At 42.7% G+C, this 16,936-nt stretch overlaps 1 protein-coding gene across 3 annotated transcripts in view; it reads right to left on the bottom strand.

The window, feature by feature from the left end:
- Positions 1–16,441, bottom strand: part of LGR4 (leucine rich repeat containing G protein-coupled receptor 4) — a 96,908-nt gene extending 80,467 nt beyond the window's left edge. For 2 of the 3 annotated variants that reach the window (XM_057748821.1, XM_057748822.1), the window contains exon 1: positions 15,773–16,441. In XM_057748821.1, coding sequence (XP_057604804.1) covers positions 15,773–15,957 — 185 coding nt within the window. In that variant the 5' untranslated portion in view covers positions 15,958–16,441. Of the gene's footprint in view, positions 1–8,002; positions 8,276–15,772 lie in introns of all 3 variants that reach the window. The other variant, XM_057748824.1, reaches the window with a different exon arrangement.
- Positions 16,442–16,936: the final 495 nt, after the last annotated feature.

Below are 16,936 nucleotides of genomic sequence, written 5' to 3'. Positions count from 1 at the left end.
CTGTTCTCCACCACTCTAATTTTGCCATTTCTAGAGTGTTTTAAAAATGGAATCAATCACACAGCATATATAACCGCTTGAGATTGGCTTTTTCACCCAGCATACCTGTGAGAGCTATCCATGCTGCTGCATGTATCAATAGTTGGTTATCTTATTGCTATGTAGAAGTCCACTGTACTGATATACCAGTTTATTTTAGTATGTGGATTTCAATCACTTTATGTTTAAATTATAATTATAGGGTAGAGAGGAACTTTTAAAATCTTGTTTTGCCATTGCTTAAGATGGGTTCATGTTCCAATAGATACTGATTCTCTTAATCAGTAATTACCTTAATCATTCCAAGACTCAAGGCTTCCCTGGTAACCCTAATTAAATAGTGAGCCCCTTTCATTCTGCTTTAGTTTTCCTGACAGTACTTAATATTACCTGATCTTATACGTTTATTGTGTTTATTTTTTTACTGCCTACCACCACCCCTACCCCGCCCCATGCCAAGTAAGTTACATGAGGGCAAAGACACTGTCAGATATCATCAAATATCTGTGTCCCCAGCACCAAGAACAGTTCTTAATATTTAATAAATATATGGTGAACAAATTAATTTTTAAAGTATCAACTTATTATCTCAATAAGTAATTATTACTTTAGAATTGAAAGACTTGTTTCCATGAACCATTATTCCAATATCAGTAGCTCTGAGAAAATAGTTTGAAGGGATAAAATTATTTGCATGAAAACTTCTTATTCACCTCCAAAAATTAACTATCTCCTACAATTTCAATAATGCACTGGGTCCTGAAAGACTGGACAAAAGACAAGGAGGAAGCACAGGAAATCTTACCATCTGACAGGCATAAGCCACAAGCAACACAAGTCAAAAGTCTCCTTAAATATTAAAGGTTTACATAATCAAAGAAAAGACCATGTACTCTGATAACGTGCTTCCTTCTGCTCTGTTTTGTCAACATACTCTGGAGGGCTACCAATGGTGCCAGGCACGTCATACAACTGAATGTAACTGGATTTCTTCCATTTTAAATGGAGAATGTGAGCCAGATCAACTGTTTTCTACCAGTTCTTAAAAGAAGTGGACTGAGAAAGGAGGGAAGGTCAGAAAAATATTAGCAAGAATTTGGTTATGATTTATGTAGTTGAAATGTTTAGCAAATGATAAATAGATATCAGGTCTATAAACATGTATATACAAATATATGTATGTATATGTAAATATACATATATGTATTTATTAGGGAGATAAATATCTTTATATCTTTATTTATCTTTTTATATATATATATATATATATATATATAAAGCCTCTTTGATCAGTGACCCATAACACACATAAGACTTTTACGGACCATTGCAACAAAGACCTTTAAGATTTAGAAGGATTCCGAATCTACATTTTAAGGAGGTGCGAACACTTCAAGCGGAGGACAAAACAGACTTAACCTCTCCAGAACTAACTCCTCACCTAAAACAAGCAGTTCATGATATTCACTATATCCAATACAGATAAATGCCTACATCTAGGAAGAGTACTGAAGGACACTGTCATACAACCCACTCAACTGAATAACCCTGGTCTGAAAAAATAAGATCCAACACTGCATCCACAAAACCTCATCTATCACCTGTGTGTTCTCACCCCTTGGGGTTTCTCCATCTCTAAAATGGAGAATAAAAGCATGTGCTTTAGAGGGTCGCTGAGAGCACTGAACGGATAATGCATGCAAAGGTGCTTCACTAAATGCCTGGTACTCAATGATATTAATTATTTTTAGCATCTACGTTAATAACAAGATGATAATGACGTTTTATTGGAATGGTAAGACACACCATGAAGAAGCTCTTCATGATGAACAGTGCAACTTAAACATAAAATAAATACAACAGCAAAATGCTTCCAGGAGAAGACAGCCAGGAGAGTTACAAGGTAAATGACTCTCCAAGATGGAGCTGGTACATTCAAAATCAAAACTGTTGTCACAGATTCAATCGTGAACAGCCCTGCTGCTAAAGGAAAGAGCACACAGATTCAAACGGGAACTCATCCAGTCTGTAAAATATTAACAGCTTAATAAACATCAGTTCACAATCCAAAAACACAGTGTTCAAGTCAACTGAAGAGTACCAGCTAAATTAATACCAAGTTGACTACATGAAATGCCTTGGGGGGAAAAAAAAGGCTCATGGGTGATTCACTTTTATGCTGACTTCCCTATGAAAACATCTTCAACAGGAGAGGCAGGAAATTCCAGTGAGTGAAAGGGGGCAGCTATATGGAAACCATCATACTGCACTTTGCTTTTTAATTTACTTCAGGGTTTTGGTTTAAAGAAGCACATTCAGAAATTTGCTCCTTAAGAAACAGAAAAGTGAGTAGGCTAATGGATCTGATCCTCATATACCATCTGAAGGAATTCCACAAAAGAAAAAGCAAGCTAAAAGGCACACAACTGATATTTATTTTCCTGACACGGAAAAACACCATTAACATAGAAAATGAGGTGAAAGCTTTTAAATGAAGATATACAGAAAGTAAGAAGACCAAGTAAAAAGACTCCTAAAAAAAATTCTGCTATGAATAAAAGATAATTTAATTTTACCCAGTAAACCGATTTTTGAACATAAGTTACTTCTAAATCAAGTCATAGTCCCACATTGTACGTACACATATACGTGTGTATGCTTTTTCAGGATGCTTTATTTTCAGTTCTGCTTTTTCCCCCTGTAATAACTTATAGCTTCTCACCATTTCGTTTGTCATTTCAACCTTTTCCTCTTCTGAAAGTGTCAACTCTCCAAGCTAACTACAGAACGGACAAGCAAATACAGAACACCAACTACCACCCACTAACTGGGAGGTCAGCACAAGTTACCTAACCGTTTCCAATCTTCGTTTGCTTAGCAATAAAATGGGAACCATGCCTTGTGTAACGTGCCAAATACACAAGTAGGCTTAGCAATTCCTCACCAAATTTCCATTTTTTTGAATCAGACTTTCCAAACAGAAATACACTAGCAATTCAAAGATTTTTTCACTGTCAGCAAAATGCTCCACATTGCTATCATTTCTACACGAGTCCTTGAGGTATCATGGTTAACCATCAGGTGTCAAAAAGAAGGCTAATAATTCTACTCTTGTAAAAGCACAGACATTTAAACATAATCAATTTTTAACAGGTTTTGCGAATACCATATATGTACCATGTTAACAATACACGGAGGCTACAAGTGATTAGTGATATCAAGCCTCTAAAACACTAAAATCTAGACTAATGTTTTCTTATTAACATATACTTACCACATGGCCCAGGATCTCACTTTTAGGTATTTACACAACTGAAATGAAAACCTATGTTCATACAAAAACCTCTATGTGAATATTTATAATGCGTTTATTCACAATTGCCAAGAACTGGACACAAGGCAGATGTCCCTCAACAGGGGAATGGAAAAACAAATTGTGGTACATCCATATAATGGAATACTCCTCAGCAATAAAAATATTACAGGTTGACCTAAGCAACAGCACAGCAGAATCTCAAATGCATTATGATAAGTAAAAGAAGCTAGGCACAAGACTACAGTCTGTTTTCTTCCACTTACGTGACATTCTGGTAAATGCAAAACAGTATATGAGACCCAAGGTAGAAAATCATCAGTTGCCAGGAACCAGGGGTGGGGAAAGAGGTTAACTACAAAGGGTGCAGGGGAGTGACGGAAATGTTCCAGATCTTGACAGTGGTGGTGGTTATATTCCTGTACACAGTTCAAAACTGTACACTATATACACCATCTCAATGTTCACTGCAGCACTATTTACAATAGCCAGGACATGAAAGCAACCTAAATGCCCATCAACAGAGGAATGGATAAAGACGACGTGGCACACACAGACAATGGAATATTACTCAGCCATAAAAAGGAACGAAATTGAGTTATTTGTAGTGAGGTGGGTGGACCTAGAGTCTGTCATACAGAGTGAAGTAAGAAAGAGAAAAACAAATACTGTATGTTAACTCATACATATGGAATCTAAAAAAAAACGCTACTGATGAACCTAGTGGCAGGGCAAGAATAAAGACACAGACGTAGAGAACAGACTTGAGGATGTGGCAGGGGAAGGGGAAGCTGGGATGAAGTGAGAGAGCAGCACTGACATATATACACTACCAAATGTAAAACAGACGGCCAGTGGGAAGCTGCTACATAGCACAGGGAGATCAACTTGAGGCTCTGATACAACCTAGAGGGATGGGATAGGGAGAGGATATGGGGATATATGTATAAATAGAGCCGATTCACTATTGTACAGCAGAAACTAACACAACAGTATAAAGCAATTATACTCCAATAAAGATCTGAAGGAAAAAAAAAAGAAAAAAGCTGTACACTAAAAAGGGTGAATTTTTAAGACTGAAAGGTTTAGGGGAGTTTTCCCTGTGAATTAATAGTTATGAAGGTCAGTTAACTAGTCAAAAAAGGAAGATAGAACATCAGAGATTATACTAGTTACTTTAGAATAAACATATGGCATCACTAAGAGAAAGTGAGGGGAACCTCAAATAGGCTCATTCGTGAACAACCGAAAAACCAAAACTTTTTAAAATGAAAACTTCCGAGAACTTTTTAAAATGTAACTTTCCAAATTTAAAGGAAATCTACTATAATCAAGAGCTACAAAAGGAATTACTCTTCTAAGAAACTGTGAGAGGCAGTAATTTCTATTAGTATGCTGTTTTACAGCGAATGTTCAGTAATGATACCAAGAACCATCAGAAATACCTTCTAGATGAGATGTATGTATACATTTAAATATTTGGCTATATCTGGGATAAAACAGGAGCTCGCTTCCTTTTTGAAAAATCATCCACTCCTGTCAAAACCAACCTGCATGTCTAAGAAACAACAGAACTAGAAATTCAGGCTAGGATAACTTGAGGGTTGGAAAGGACCCTGATGAAATATATGTCATTATTTCCTCCGCCAAATTCATGAATCTTCTCATCTTTGGTGTCATAGGGTTTGTGTGTTTGTTTTTTTTTTCTCCTTCTGGAATGCCACCTCAGCCAGGGTGGTGCCAAGGGCAAATTCTTTTAACGAAGAAGACCTGAAAAAGACAGCAGTTGATTTACCCCTCTTTTCCACGTTTTTGGCCCTCTCCTGCCACACCTGCTGACAAGCCTCCACACTGTGGATTCAGATGCCACAAAGCAAAGCCGTTAATGCTAGCTGAACTGAAACCAAGTCCCCAGGAGAAGCTGGTGCTACGCAACAGAAACCTTAAAGGTCATTGCGGCAGCGCTTGGCTAGAACGAGAATGATCAATTGACCTCCTTCTGCTGACTGACAAGAAAATAAACATAAAGGCAGACGGTCCTCAAGGCACGTTCAAGCTTCCTTATTCTCGACTTGTGTATCCATCAAATACAAGCCACATATCAAAGCTGGGAGAACAGCCTCGAAACATCCTGCATACACAACACACACACACACACACACACACACACACACACACACACACACACACACACAAATTCCCTTTGGTGAAATAACTGATCCAGTAGGAAACCCCACCACGGAAGCAGGTCACACAAACTTAATTCAAACTGATACTAGAAATTGATTTATCCAAAACACAAGATTTCCTTTCCACAGAATGTAATAGGGCTTTGGAAAACACAGTCTGATTGCTAACAGCAGGGCCTGTGGTTAGCACACAAACTTGCCAACCTAGCATGAAGGATGAAGCCTTCTGCTGCATGCCCTCACAGCCCCAGACTGTTTGCAAAGGGCAGGAATGAAATATTCCATATGTTTTCTTTGTCACTGACATGGCTATTGAATGCAAGGCCATGGTAGTCTCCCTGCTGAGGGACTGGGTCAAGCTATTCATGTGTAACCAGGCAGATGTCAAGATGGTAATGGGAAAAACATCTCAAACATTTTTTTTTTTTTTAAGAAAGAGACCCGGGATAGAAAATACACAACTGTATTTGAAACACTCAGCCAACTCAGCCGATCGAAATAGGTTGTGAGCACTCTTGCGTGTGTTAGCTGCTACTCTGGCTTCACAGTTCATTTTCAAATCAAAGCTGAATCAAAAAAAAAAAAAGCTGAATCAAAACCCAGAAAAATTTTTAAGGTTTCTGAGAAAGATTTAATTGTGCTTACCGAGAATGCCATATAACTTTTGAGAAATATGAAAGATTCTAAAGAAAGAATTTTAGTTCTAAAATTACTTCAAGGATAATAAGCTTTTCTTTATCCACAAAACACAAGCATTGGTCTCAAATATAAAGAAAATACACAGGTATCCAATAACCAGTAAAATATTTCCAAAGTTCCATAATGTGCATATTGCTAGAAACAAAGTGATATGAAGAAACAAGAACTCAGCTAAACTGTCAAACCTGAACAAATCTTATCCATCTCCAACATGGAAAGTGACGAAAAACTTTGCTGGGCACTCATTGGCATGAGGCTTCTTAAAGAGTTAAGCATTGTTTCATGAAAATGCTCAGTGTTGCAAAGTCTGGAAGTAGAAAACCAATATCTAAAGATCACACTGAGACTTCCCTGGTGGTCCAGTGGGTAAGACTCCACCCTCCCAATGCAGGGCGCCCAGGCTGGATCCCTGGTCGGGGAACTAGATTCCACATGCATGCTACAACTAAGAGTCCACAAGCCGCAACTAGGAAGCCTGCAAACCACAACCAAAGGATCCCAGAATCAGCACAGCCAAAATGCATAAATTTCAAAAAAATTAAAAACTAAAGGTTACACTGACACTGTCTAAAGTGATGTGTCCACTTGCTATGAGGAGGTACAATGCATTCCCCTATCAGGAGAGCATCCTTCGACTTGACCAGCCATCTCAGGAAAGCAATGCCCACTCAGAGACCAGGGCAAGAAAGCATGATTTCCTCCAAGCTCTCTCCTCTAGAGAAATTGTAACTCCCTACCAATAGGCTTTCTTGTTAGAAAGGGAAGTAGCACCTCCTATAAGAAGGTATCTTGATAAAAACATGCATTACTCTTCTCCACCAGGATCTTTAAGATTTTCTGAATGAAAAGTCTACCAGACAAGGAGCCTTTTTTCCATTAGGAAAGGGGCTCACCATGAAGTCTCCAACAGGCTACAAACCTGATATACATTCAAAGAAGCAAAGAAACAGAGTTTAGAATTTTAAATCTAAGTGACTTAAAGGGATAACACACATAGACAATTGCTTAGTCACTACCCAAAGAAAGGACAACATAATGTAATAAGTCCTTGCTGTCACTCAAACAGGTCATGCTGAGGTTTCCTACATGCGACCCTTGAAGAAAAAGTCAAGTAACCTCTTTTTGCAGATGGAAAAGCCAATGTCCAAAGGGATTAAGTGATATTCCCAAGCGCACAGATTTAGGACCTCAGTGGTCTTGATTCCTTGTGCCACACTCTCAAAAATAAACCCATTTCTGAAGTCCTGTTCATAAAAATAGGTGTATAAAAAGACTGGAGAGTAGACAGTGTCATAAACAGCTGGATTACGTGACCACAGACTCAGAATGACCTTGGAGAGAGCAGAAGACCAACAAGAAAAAATTTTCTTTGTTACAAACATAAGAAAACGTTAAGCTTTTAAGACAAACCCCACTAATCAAATGAGATGAACTAGAAGAAGCACAGAATGGATGAACACTGGGATTATGACAAACTGCTAAATATCAGTTAGTAAATCCACGTGTAATCTTTTAAAACATGATACTAAAATATTAAGTGCATTGAATATTCCTTTCTTAACTCTGATCAAATTGTATGAGAATTCTGTACGTGCTTGATGTGAGATAAGGAGAGCCTGAAGAGGACCCAAGGAGCAATTATCAGATTCAGAAAATGCAAAAACTGGATTTAGCGCCTAAACCAGAGGAACACATGAACAGTCTTCAAGAACATTAAGAAACCTAAAGGTTAATCAACAGTAGTTGCTTTCTCTCCCCTCACCTCCATGAGTTGCTAGACTTCGAAACAGAGTTCTTAAGGTGTAAGGTATTCAAGAGAGAGAAGAGTGTTGATTCTCGGGAGATCCTCCAGCAGGAAAGCAGCTCCCTGAGATGGCTTCCACACTCGGGAAGGGTGACAATCTAGAACAGAGTGGTGGCAACCACAGGTCTCCTTTCTCCTAAGAAAATCCAGTCTCTCAAGCCCTTCTCTATATGAACAATCTCCATATTGTTCACATACTTTCTCCAAGGGCCTCTTTGCATGAAGCTTATCCTGTAGGGAAAGGGGGAAAACCAGAAGTTAATCAACATCATAGCCCAATCCCCACTGTCTCAGAGAGAAGACTGCTAACACGGAAGCACTCCTCTGCACTTCCAAACAAGGAACGTGAGTAAGAGTGAGACTTCTAATTGCCATCCAGCTACCTCCCTAGGAAAACAGCTCTAAGCAAGCTCTTCAGGGGAGTCTGAATGTCACCACTTGTACTCAGCTACTCTGTGGCTTACTCTGAGAGCTCCACATGGGCACTCAGAGCCCGGGGGTGGGGTGGGGGTGGGGGAAGTGGAGGGGTGGGGGTGGAGGGAGGAGTGGACCAGTGGGACCCCAAGCAGTCCCAGGCATGTTCCTCTGCCATGCCTCCTGCAACACCAAGGGAAAGGCGCCATCTCCCTGCCAAAGCTGCGTCACTCTACTTGGGGAGCAAAAATTTCCCCGCAGAAAACTTTAAAAATATACAGGAACGGGGAGAATCTAACTCATGATTTTTCTGAATACAGTGCTCTAAAATCTAAATCAAAGAGCAAATATATTCTGTTGTCAGTGTGCACTGAGATTTTCTTTCTTTTTTTTTTTTTTTAACTTATTTTTGGCTGTGCTGGGTCTTCGTTGCTGCACGCGGGCTTTCTCTAGTTGTGGCAAGCAAGGGCTACTCTTTGTTGCTGAGAGTAGGGGCTGCTCTTCGTTGTGGTGCGTGGGCTTCTCACTGCGGTAGTTTCTCTTGTTGCGGAGCATGGGCTCTGGCCGCGCAGGCTCAGTAGTTGTGGCGCACGGGCTTAGTTGCTCCAAGGCATGTGGGATCTTCCTGGAGCCAGGGAGTGAACCCCTTTCCCCTGCATTGGCAGGCGGATTCTCAATCACTGCGCCACCAGGGGAGTCCAAGATTTTCATTCTTTTAATGGTCAACTTTATATTTAAAACTTTAAAAAAAAAAAAAAAAGCTGTATTCTCCTAGTGTAAAAATATAGGAAAAAAAAAAAAAACTAGCTCAAGGGGCTTACATAACCCCTTAAAAACTTATCTTCACTCAGAATACTTAAATATAATGATATATGAAGGATAAAGTTCATTAAATATCCCATAACATGTTATGAATGCTTCTCCCAAACACATGTTTTCTCACTAGCACAGACAACAGACCAGCCTGGGATCTAAACGTATACCCAGTCTTGGCCCAGCTGCCTCCCAAAATATCTATGGTTTACATTTCCTTACAAGGATATTCTTATATTCTTAACAGGCCAACATGTTGCCACAGAGGGGTGGTTCAGTGCTTTTCCCCTAAGATCTTTCAGTACAGAAAAGCTAAGAGAACTACCAAAATACGCTTTTTTTTAATGTTCATTTTTTGAAACCTACACTCTTAGATGGGCATTGCTGAACCCCAATCACTTGCATCTAAAATAAGAGATGCAAAATGCAAAATGCCAAATCTTTCTACAGACTTACTACTGCAGAAAAGGGGTGGGGGGAACCTGACTAGCATGCTTTTTTGACAATTAAAATATGTAATGGTATCGAAACGTGTTTTAGAGACTAAAAACAACCACCCATTCAGAATTTTAACTTCCTGTACAGTTATTCTGTATACAATACAGAATACTTGTGTACACTTTAAGAAACTTGCTAGTTTCAGCCACATACAAAGTTTAACAACAAAGATTTGTCTGAGTGGGTGAATTCAGAGTATACTACTAGATAATTACATCTTGCCATTTAAAGACGGTATCTGAGCAGTAACCTGCTCAAACCTTTAGAAAGTTGAGATGTTACTAAATGTATATGAACTATAAAATAATTTCTGAACTCAATTTTGAACTTACCTAATTTTAGACAATAGAGCCGATACCTGGCCTACAGTTTGCCCATCAAGTGTTGAGACACAAAAGCCACATATAGAAAGGCAGACAAATTAGTCCTTGTGTAAGAGTACTGATTTGCTAAATGCCCTAGTTTTTTTCTTCACTGACAGAATTTCAAACTGAAGCATTTTATTATCCTCAATGAATCTTTCAAAAAACTACACTTCACTGAACAAAACTGGGGGAAAAAAGGAAAAAGTTATCCATATTCTTCTATGTACAGGAAAACAAGTTTTTGGCATTGCCAAAAACTTGAAGGCTGCAGGAGGCGATTAAAGAGCAAGCTGGATAATACATTTCTAAAGCCAAAACCTTGATCTCTAGTTTAAAAAAATTAAAAGAAAAGCTGTCTTATCAAGTTACATTAGTTACATTTTTCAGAGTTAAAGGCACACTGGGCAGGGTTTAACTTTTAACCTAGGTATACTGATAAATATTGTGCTTTTATGGAAGCTTATATCTTTTTTATAGAGAAAAATTGAGAAACAGTTGTAGAAAAATTTCAGTGAGTCACTAAAGGATTCTTACAACTTTACTTGCTTGATGTTCGACACGGATTCAGAGAGATTCAAAGCAGTGAGAGCCATTAGTCACCAATATCCATTATTTCTTGATAAGAAAAATGGGAATAACAGGATAAGTACAAGCAAGGAGACCAAAGACCAAAATCCAAACTTGCAGGCTGTCAGTGCTTTCCACCATTATAAAGATGACTAAAATAAGAATTTGAGAGATAACCTGACAGAGGCCAAGAAAATGCCCAAACTTGCCTGGATCCACCTACTAGTACAGAACTTTGATCTTCCCTAAGAGATTAAGTTGTCAAATGTTGCCTTACGATTCTAATGGTAAGAGCCAAGTGCCTGGACATTAAATGCTTGTGATACCATAACTATCATTAGCATTTAGTTGGACTGAAAATCATAAAATATTAGTGGTTACCACAAGCTTTCAGGAGACCGAATGAGAGTCACTGGTTTAAATCCTGGGTATAGCACAGACCACACCCAGCACATTGTTGTCTTGTGAGGCAAGTGCGTTCCCCAGTCAATGGATACATTCCAGTAGAGCTGGACAATTGGAGAAGTTTCCTGGGTGGGGGAAAGATTTCAGGAATGAGACACCTATACTACACTTAACACAACAGAGAGGATCGGACAAATGTGTGAAAAAAAATCAAATTAAATAGAAAACTCTTGGCAGTAAGAGTTGTTTACTTCCTTGTTCTCAGGAGAAGAAACCAAGGCCCTGAGGCATTGAAGGGTTAAATATGTTACCACCTCAAGGTCACTCGTGTGATTTATTGACAGATCTGGAAATCTGCTCTCCATATTCCCAGCAGAATGCTCTTTCCTCTTGTGTTTAAAGAGAACCCAGCAGTTCACTAGTTTGTGAAATATACAGGACCCATACTTAAAGATGTTCATGTATTGGCCTCGTTTAGAACAAAGTTCCCTTGTAACACAAATACTTCTCTAGAAAGACACACCACACAAAATAAGCTAATGTTGAAATTTACAGACAGTAACTCAGACATCAAGATATCAAAACTCAACCACCAAGAAAGGTATAAACATTCAGCCACTGATTACTGACCTGCCAGGTAATACAACTGACATTGGAGGAAACATAAGAAAATACTTTCAAATAATACTCTTAAAAGAAAGGTGCTTGGTGTCGTGAAAATAAAAAGTACACCTTAGGGAAGAGTCTGAGATGATGCTTCCCAAACAAGAAAAAGCAACAGATTATTTTTTAAAACCCTTCAAAGCCCCTCAGGTAACCATCAATTCTATATAGAAAGCTTGCCTACCTGCCCATGTACAGGATATGCACACTGTGAAGGCTGGAGAGATTATGACTAATTATATGGAAGTGAGGACGTTGAGTAACTTTTTGTACTGTATCCAAATTACTGAAACAGAGTAATTTTATTTTCCAAGTGTGAAGCCATACCAACAGGAAACAAGCAGGGCTATTCTACCCCAGCAAAGCGCCTTAGCTAGTCATGCATTCTGTAACAAGTCTCCATGGCAAATTTCCTAACACACACTTCTAAACACAAAGAATGCCTCCTCCAAGTGAGTGGCAATAAATAGGCTTCTGCAACTTCAACTAGAAGGATATTCAGATACTTCTGGGATCTTTTCACAAGAGCAGAACACTATCGTCACCTTGCCATCCTGAAACTGTGTAAGAATTATAAAATCATAGAATGTCTGGAAGCTACAAGCTGCCTTATACAGAATCTAGTGAATCCAATGACTTCATTTTTCAAATGAAGAAACTGTCACAAACAAAAAACACAGTAGAATGACTCGCCCAAGGGCACACAATTACTCAGGGACATAATAAAGACTACAATCAAGGGCTCAGACCTACCACCCTCTCCAGAAAGCCACAGAAACAGCTTTTATAATCCTAAAACTATGCACCAGGCATAACCTAGGATGTGGAAATCTGTGTCCCTGATCTACAGGTCTCAAATTTTGTGACAGTAACACAAACCAGAGGACACACGTTTCACAGTCTCCTCCCCAACACCGTTGTGACTTCATCTCTTTCTCTCAATCAAGAATCTTGGAACACAGGTGATTAAGAGGGATCTAATAGAGGAATAACCTTGAATCCTTTTGATTAAAAATACACTTTGGAATTTTAATACTAGTCAGAGTACTTCCTTTAAAACACCTCAGGGTGAAATGTGACAAGCCAGTGCACTGTGACACAGGATCGGGAACTGCTGCTGCAAAATATAATCACTACAGGTGCAGCAAATGCTGTGAACACGGGAATCCTATCAACAATACTGAGGATTACATCTGACTCTGCCCCCAGACTCGGATAAAGCAGCTTTCAGCAGGAAATAGACACTGTTAGACTGAACAAGTTTAAACGAGCCTAAAGGAGAAGAAGCAGGTATCCTCTCTCTGGGGCCTTCACAGATCTGGACAAGAGGCTGAATGCTGAGAATGCGGAGTCTGGCAATCCCGCGTGGGAATGAGGGCTGAATTCCAAGCCCCAGTTCTGCCCCTCGGTGTGGCCTGAAGTCCTTATTTATTCACTGCAACATTAAGTGCTTCCTGTGTACCGGATTCTGTGGACTCCGAGTAAAATAAAACCCCTGCTCTGTCAACCCGGAGTCTCCAATGTGGGATGTGGTACACCCCTGGGTGAGGAGAAGGTAAGACACCACTGAGGAATGACAAGAAAATAAAGGAACTTTGATTAATAATTAGTCTCATCTTTTTGACTTCTACTTTTGGGATTATCATTTTATGTATAACTAAACAGGCCTTGGTGCCCATGCTCCAGAAATTAAAAATTGGTGAACCAAAGTTTGGGGACCATGGATCTAGTCCCTTGGCATGTAACTGTGGCTCACCAGAGCTGTGATGGTTCAGCAAATCAGAAGTACTTGCAAAGAGACCTCAGGTGACCCCAAGGTGTCTTATAAGATCAACCGGAGTGGGCAGATTGCAGCACCCACCCCTCCTCAACGTGACTTTTGAGATCACTGGTTTCCCAAAATGCAAATATACTCCCCATTACACTGGTTCATCATATAACATATACTTTTAAGGGTGAAATGAAGAGTATTCAGGTGAAACAAAGAGTTATCAAGATGTACAACTACTCTATAGGTCACAAAGGTCAGAAGAAAATATAACACATTTGCCCACCACCACAGCTCAGAAAGTGCTATGATGATGCTAGTTTAGGCCCTCTGATCTGGCCTGGTGCCAATTATTTTTGTTTCTCAAGCCATGAACAGTCACTTGCGTAGCGCTCAAAGTTGAGAATACAGCATTTCACTACCTCTGGTGAATTCTAGAGAAAGATGCCTGATGCTCTATAACAAGGAGCATGCTCTCATAAAAATGTGATATTTCTTTCTGGTTTTTAGGTACTAATGTAAAACAGCCCTTTTCCTTATAGGGCAAGTCTACTCATTAAAACTCGAGGAATCTGCTAAACAAGGTCTTTTCAACTGGTCAAAATAGTAAAATTTTGCTTTTCTCTTTGGGGCTTGAAAGAGGTTTCAGGAAAAGGAACTTCTCCTGCATGAATTCCTTAAAAGTATGAAGAGGTCTTGAGGAAAAACAGGCCCATCCCCTCTACCCAGTCTTCTTTCCCTCACTTTACCCCACTCCCACCCAAACTTTCCCACATTATGTACCTTTCTGGGCAAATTGCTCCTCATTGCAAAGTTAACTTTTTTCACTGAAAAGTTAAATTTCAACATATTGAAAGAAAATGACTTCAAACATGTAACTAAAACTTGAGATGAGAAAGAGAGAGAGAGAGAAGGAGGCTGGTGGCCAAAGAATGAGACAGGTTCCAAGGCAACTGGCCACAATACTAAAAAAAAAACCCCACTGGCAGAGGACAAGCAGAACACTTCCCACCTGGAAACAGCCACGCTCTGGCCTGCACAGAAAGGATTTCTTCACGGGGTCTGTTATTCCTTTCAAACTGTCTATTTCTAAGCGGTCCCTCTCGGAAGCTATAAGGTAAAAGGAAATTCCCTTTACCCAAGGCCTCTCAGAATCCCTTCCCCTGAAACAGTTCTTTCACTGCCCTTGACAATCTGGCCGCACAGCACAACAAGGAAGAACAGGCGCAGACACCAGCCCCTGCACTCAATTACCCTATTCTCTCTCTATTGGTGCCATCTGCCAACACCACCTCCAACACCTATTTCAGATTCTTCTTCTTTACTGAAGCGAATGCCTAAAGCTCTCCGTTCCCGTTTGGGGGGGGGGGGGGGGGGTGGAGAGCTGGAAGTCTGAACCATTTGAGTGACTTTCCGAACCTCGGGCAGCTCGAAAGAAAAGTCCTGCTGGTTAAGGAACAGCAAAAAAAAAATGCTCCCTTTTGGGACAGGCAGAGCTTATGCGCTGGAACTTTCATTTTCTTCCAATATCCTGTACTTCAGGTCAGCACTCCTCTGAAAGACCTTGTTGGGTAAGAATACTTCACCCAAGGAAACCCGCAATTTCCCCGCCTTCTCCCTTGTTTCCGCCCGGCTTCCCTGCGCGCTCCAGCACCGCGGTTGTTTGCTGGGGAGTCCACCGTGGAACCGGGCAGAGGTGCCAGGGCGCCCCCCGCCCCCGGACAGGGCCACACGGGAAGGCCATTCGCCCTGACTACCGTACAGGTGTTGCTTCTGCCCACAGGCTGGAACCCAGGAGGCTCCAGGTGCTTCTCCACGGAAACTGCCTCGGTCTCAGACTCAGGCCAAGTTCTAGGCGCCCTCAGCCCTGCCGCCTGCAAAACTCTGGCCAGCTGAGCAGGGGCCCGGGTGAGAGGAGAGAGTCGCGTGAAAAGCCTGCCAGGGGCAAGCGTTCCTAGATTCTTCCTTCCTCCTTGGCCCCAGATGCCCTTGGGCGTTGGGGAGGTGCGGGGGGGTGGGGATCGGCCCGAAAAGTCTGGGGAAAAGAGCTACGCGGGTCTCGGACCCGGACCGGCAAGGCTTGGGAAGCTCGCGGCGCTGGAGCGGGTGCCAGGGAGGTGACGGCGCCCCCCTCCTCGGGACCCTGGGGAGGGGGGTGTGGGATCCGCGCCTGGCTCCGCCCCCCGGCGCCCCCGCCGGCGCCCCCTCCCCGGCGCCCCCGCCGCCCGCACTCACAGCGCTTGGGTGAAGGCGCTGAGCCCCTCGGGCACGGCCGTCAGCCCCTTCCCGGAGCAGTCCACCCGACGGTCGCCGTCGCAGCTGCAGGGCGCCGCGCAGAGAGGCGGCGCCGCGCCGCTGGGCTCGGCCGAGCCGCGCAGCCCCAGGGCGAGCAAGCAGAGCAGCCCCAGCGGGCCCGGCATTGCTACGGCCGCCTCCCGCGCCGGCCTCTCCCGCGGCGCCGCTCGCTCGGCGCGCCTCCGCCGCCTTCCGACGCCCCCCGCCGCCCCGGGCGGCAGGCCTGCGGTCTCTCTCGGCAGTCGCGCGGGCTCGGCCCCTTCAGCAGTCAGTCCGCGGCGGCGGCAGCGCAGGGACGCGGCGCTCCGGAGTGTCGCCCTTCCCGCCGCTCCATGGAAGCGCAGAGCTAGCCCCGCTCCTCCGGCGGCTCAGGCCAGCCAGCCCGGCCGGGCGCAGCTGAGGGGGCCGCGCTCTGCCATCTCACCCTCCTCCCGGTCCCCGGTCTCCCGCCGCAGCCGCTCTTCAAGGTTGCGGAGCGCAGCCTTCAGCCATGCCGGCCCCTCGCCCCAGCCCCCGCCCGGCTCTCGCACAAACACCCGGGCTCTCTCTCCCTCTCTCGCAGCCGCGGCTCAACCTCCTCGCGTCCTTTTCCCTTCTAGGGTTGCACGCTCGGGTTCCCAAGCCCCCAGCCGCTGGGTTATGCAAATCTCTTAGGTACATGCAAAACTAACCCCTCTCCCGGAGCGCCATTGGCCGGGGGAGGTCTCGAGCTCATTACTATGCATGCAGCGGAGCCTCCATTGGCGGAGAGTGAGACCAGAGGGGCGTGTTTATCGGGCGTGAGTGACAAGGTGATGGTGGTGGTAGTGGTGGTAGTGGTGGTGGTGGTTCAAGGCAAAAATCCCTGACTTGGCTCGATTTGCGTGGCAGGTTGTGGATCGAAAGTGGAAGGATCTGAAGACGCAGAATCCGGTTTTTCCCTCCCCCACGCGTCTTCTTCCCTCTGCAGAAATTGGATCTCCTCAATTGGATGACCCGAAAAGTAGAACTTGCCTCCAGCGTTCAAGTTAAGTTTCAAATGACTCTCCACTGTTCCAAACGGCGAGGACTTTGCGGGCTGTGCAAATGGAAAAAAGATTTTGAAAAGGAGGGAAAAGGTTTCTC

This window comes from Hippopotamus amphibius, chromosome 9, assembly GCF_030028045.1.
Source record: "Hippopotamus amphibius kiboko isolate mHipAmp2 chromosome 9, mHipAmp2.hap2, whole genome shotgun sequence".
In the NCBI taxonomy this organism is placed as follows: Eukaryota; Metazoa; Chordata; class Mammalia; order Artiodactyla; family Hippopotamidae; genus Hippopotamus; species Hippopotamus amphibius.
This window is presented reverse-complemented; position numbering and strand designations above follow the sequence as displayed.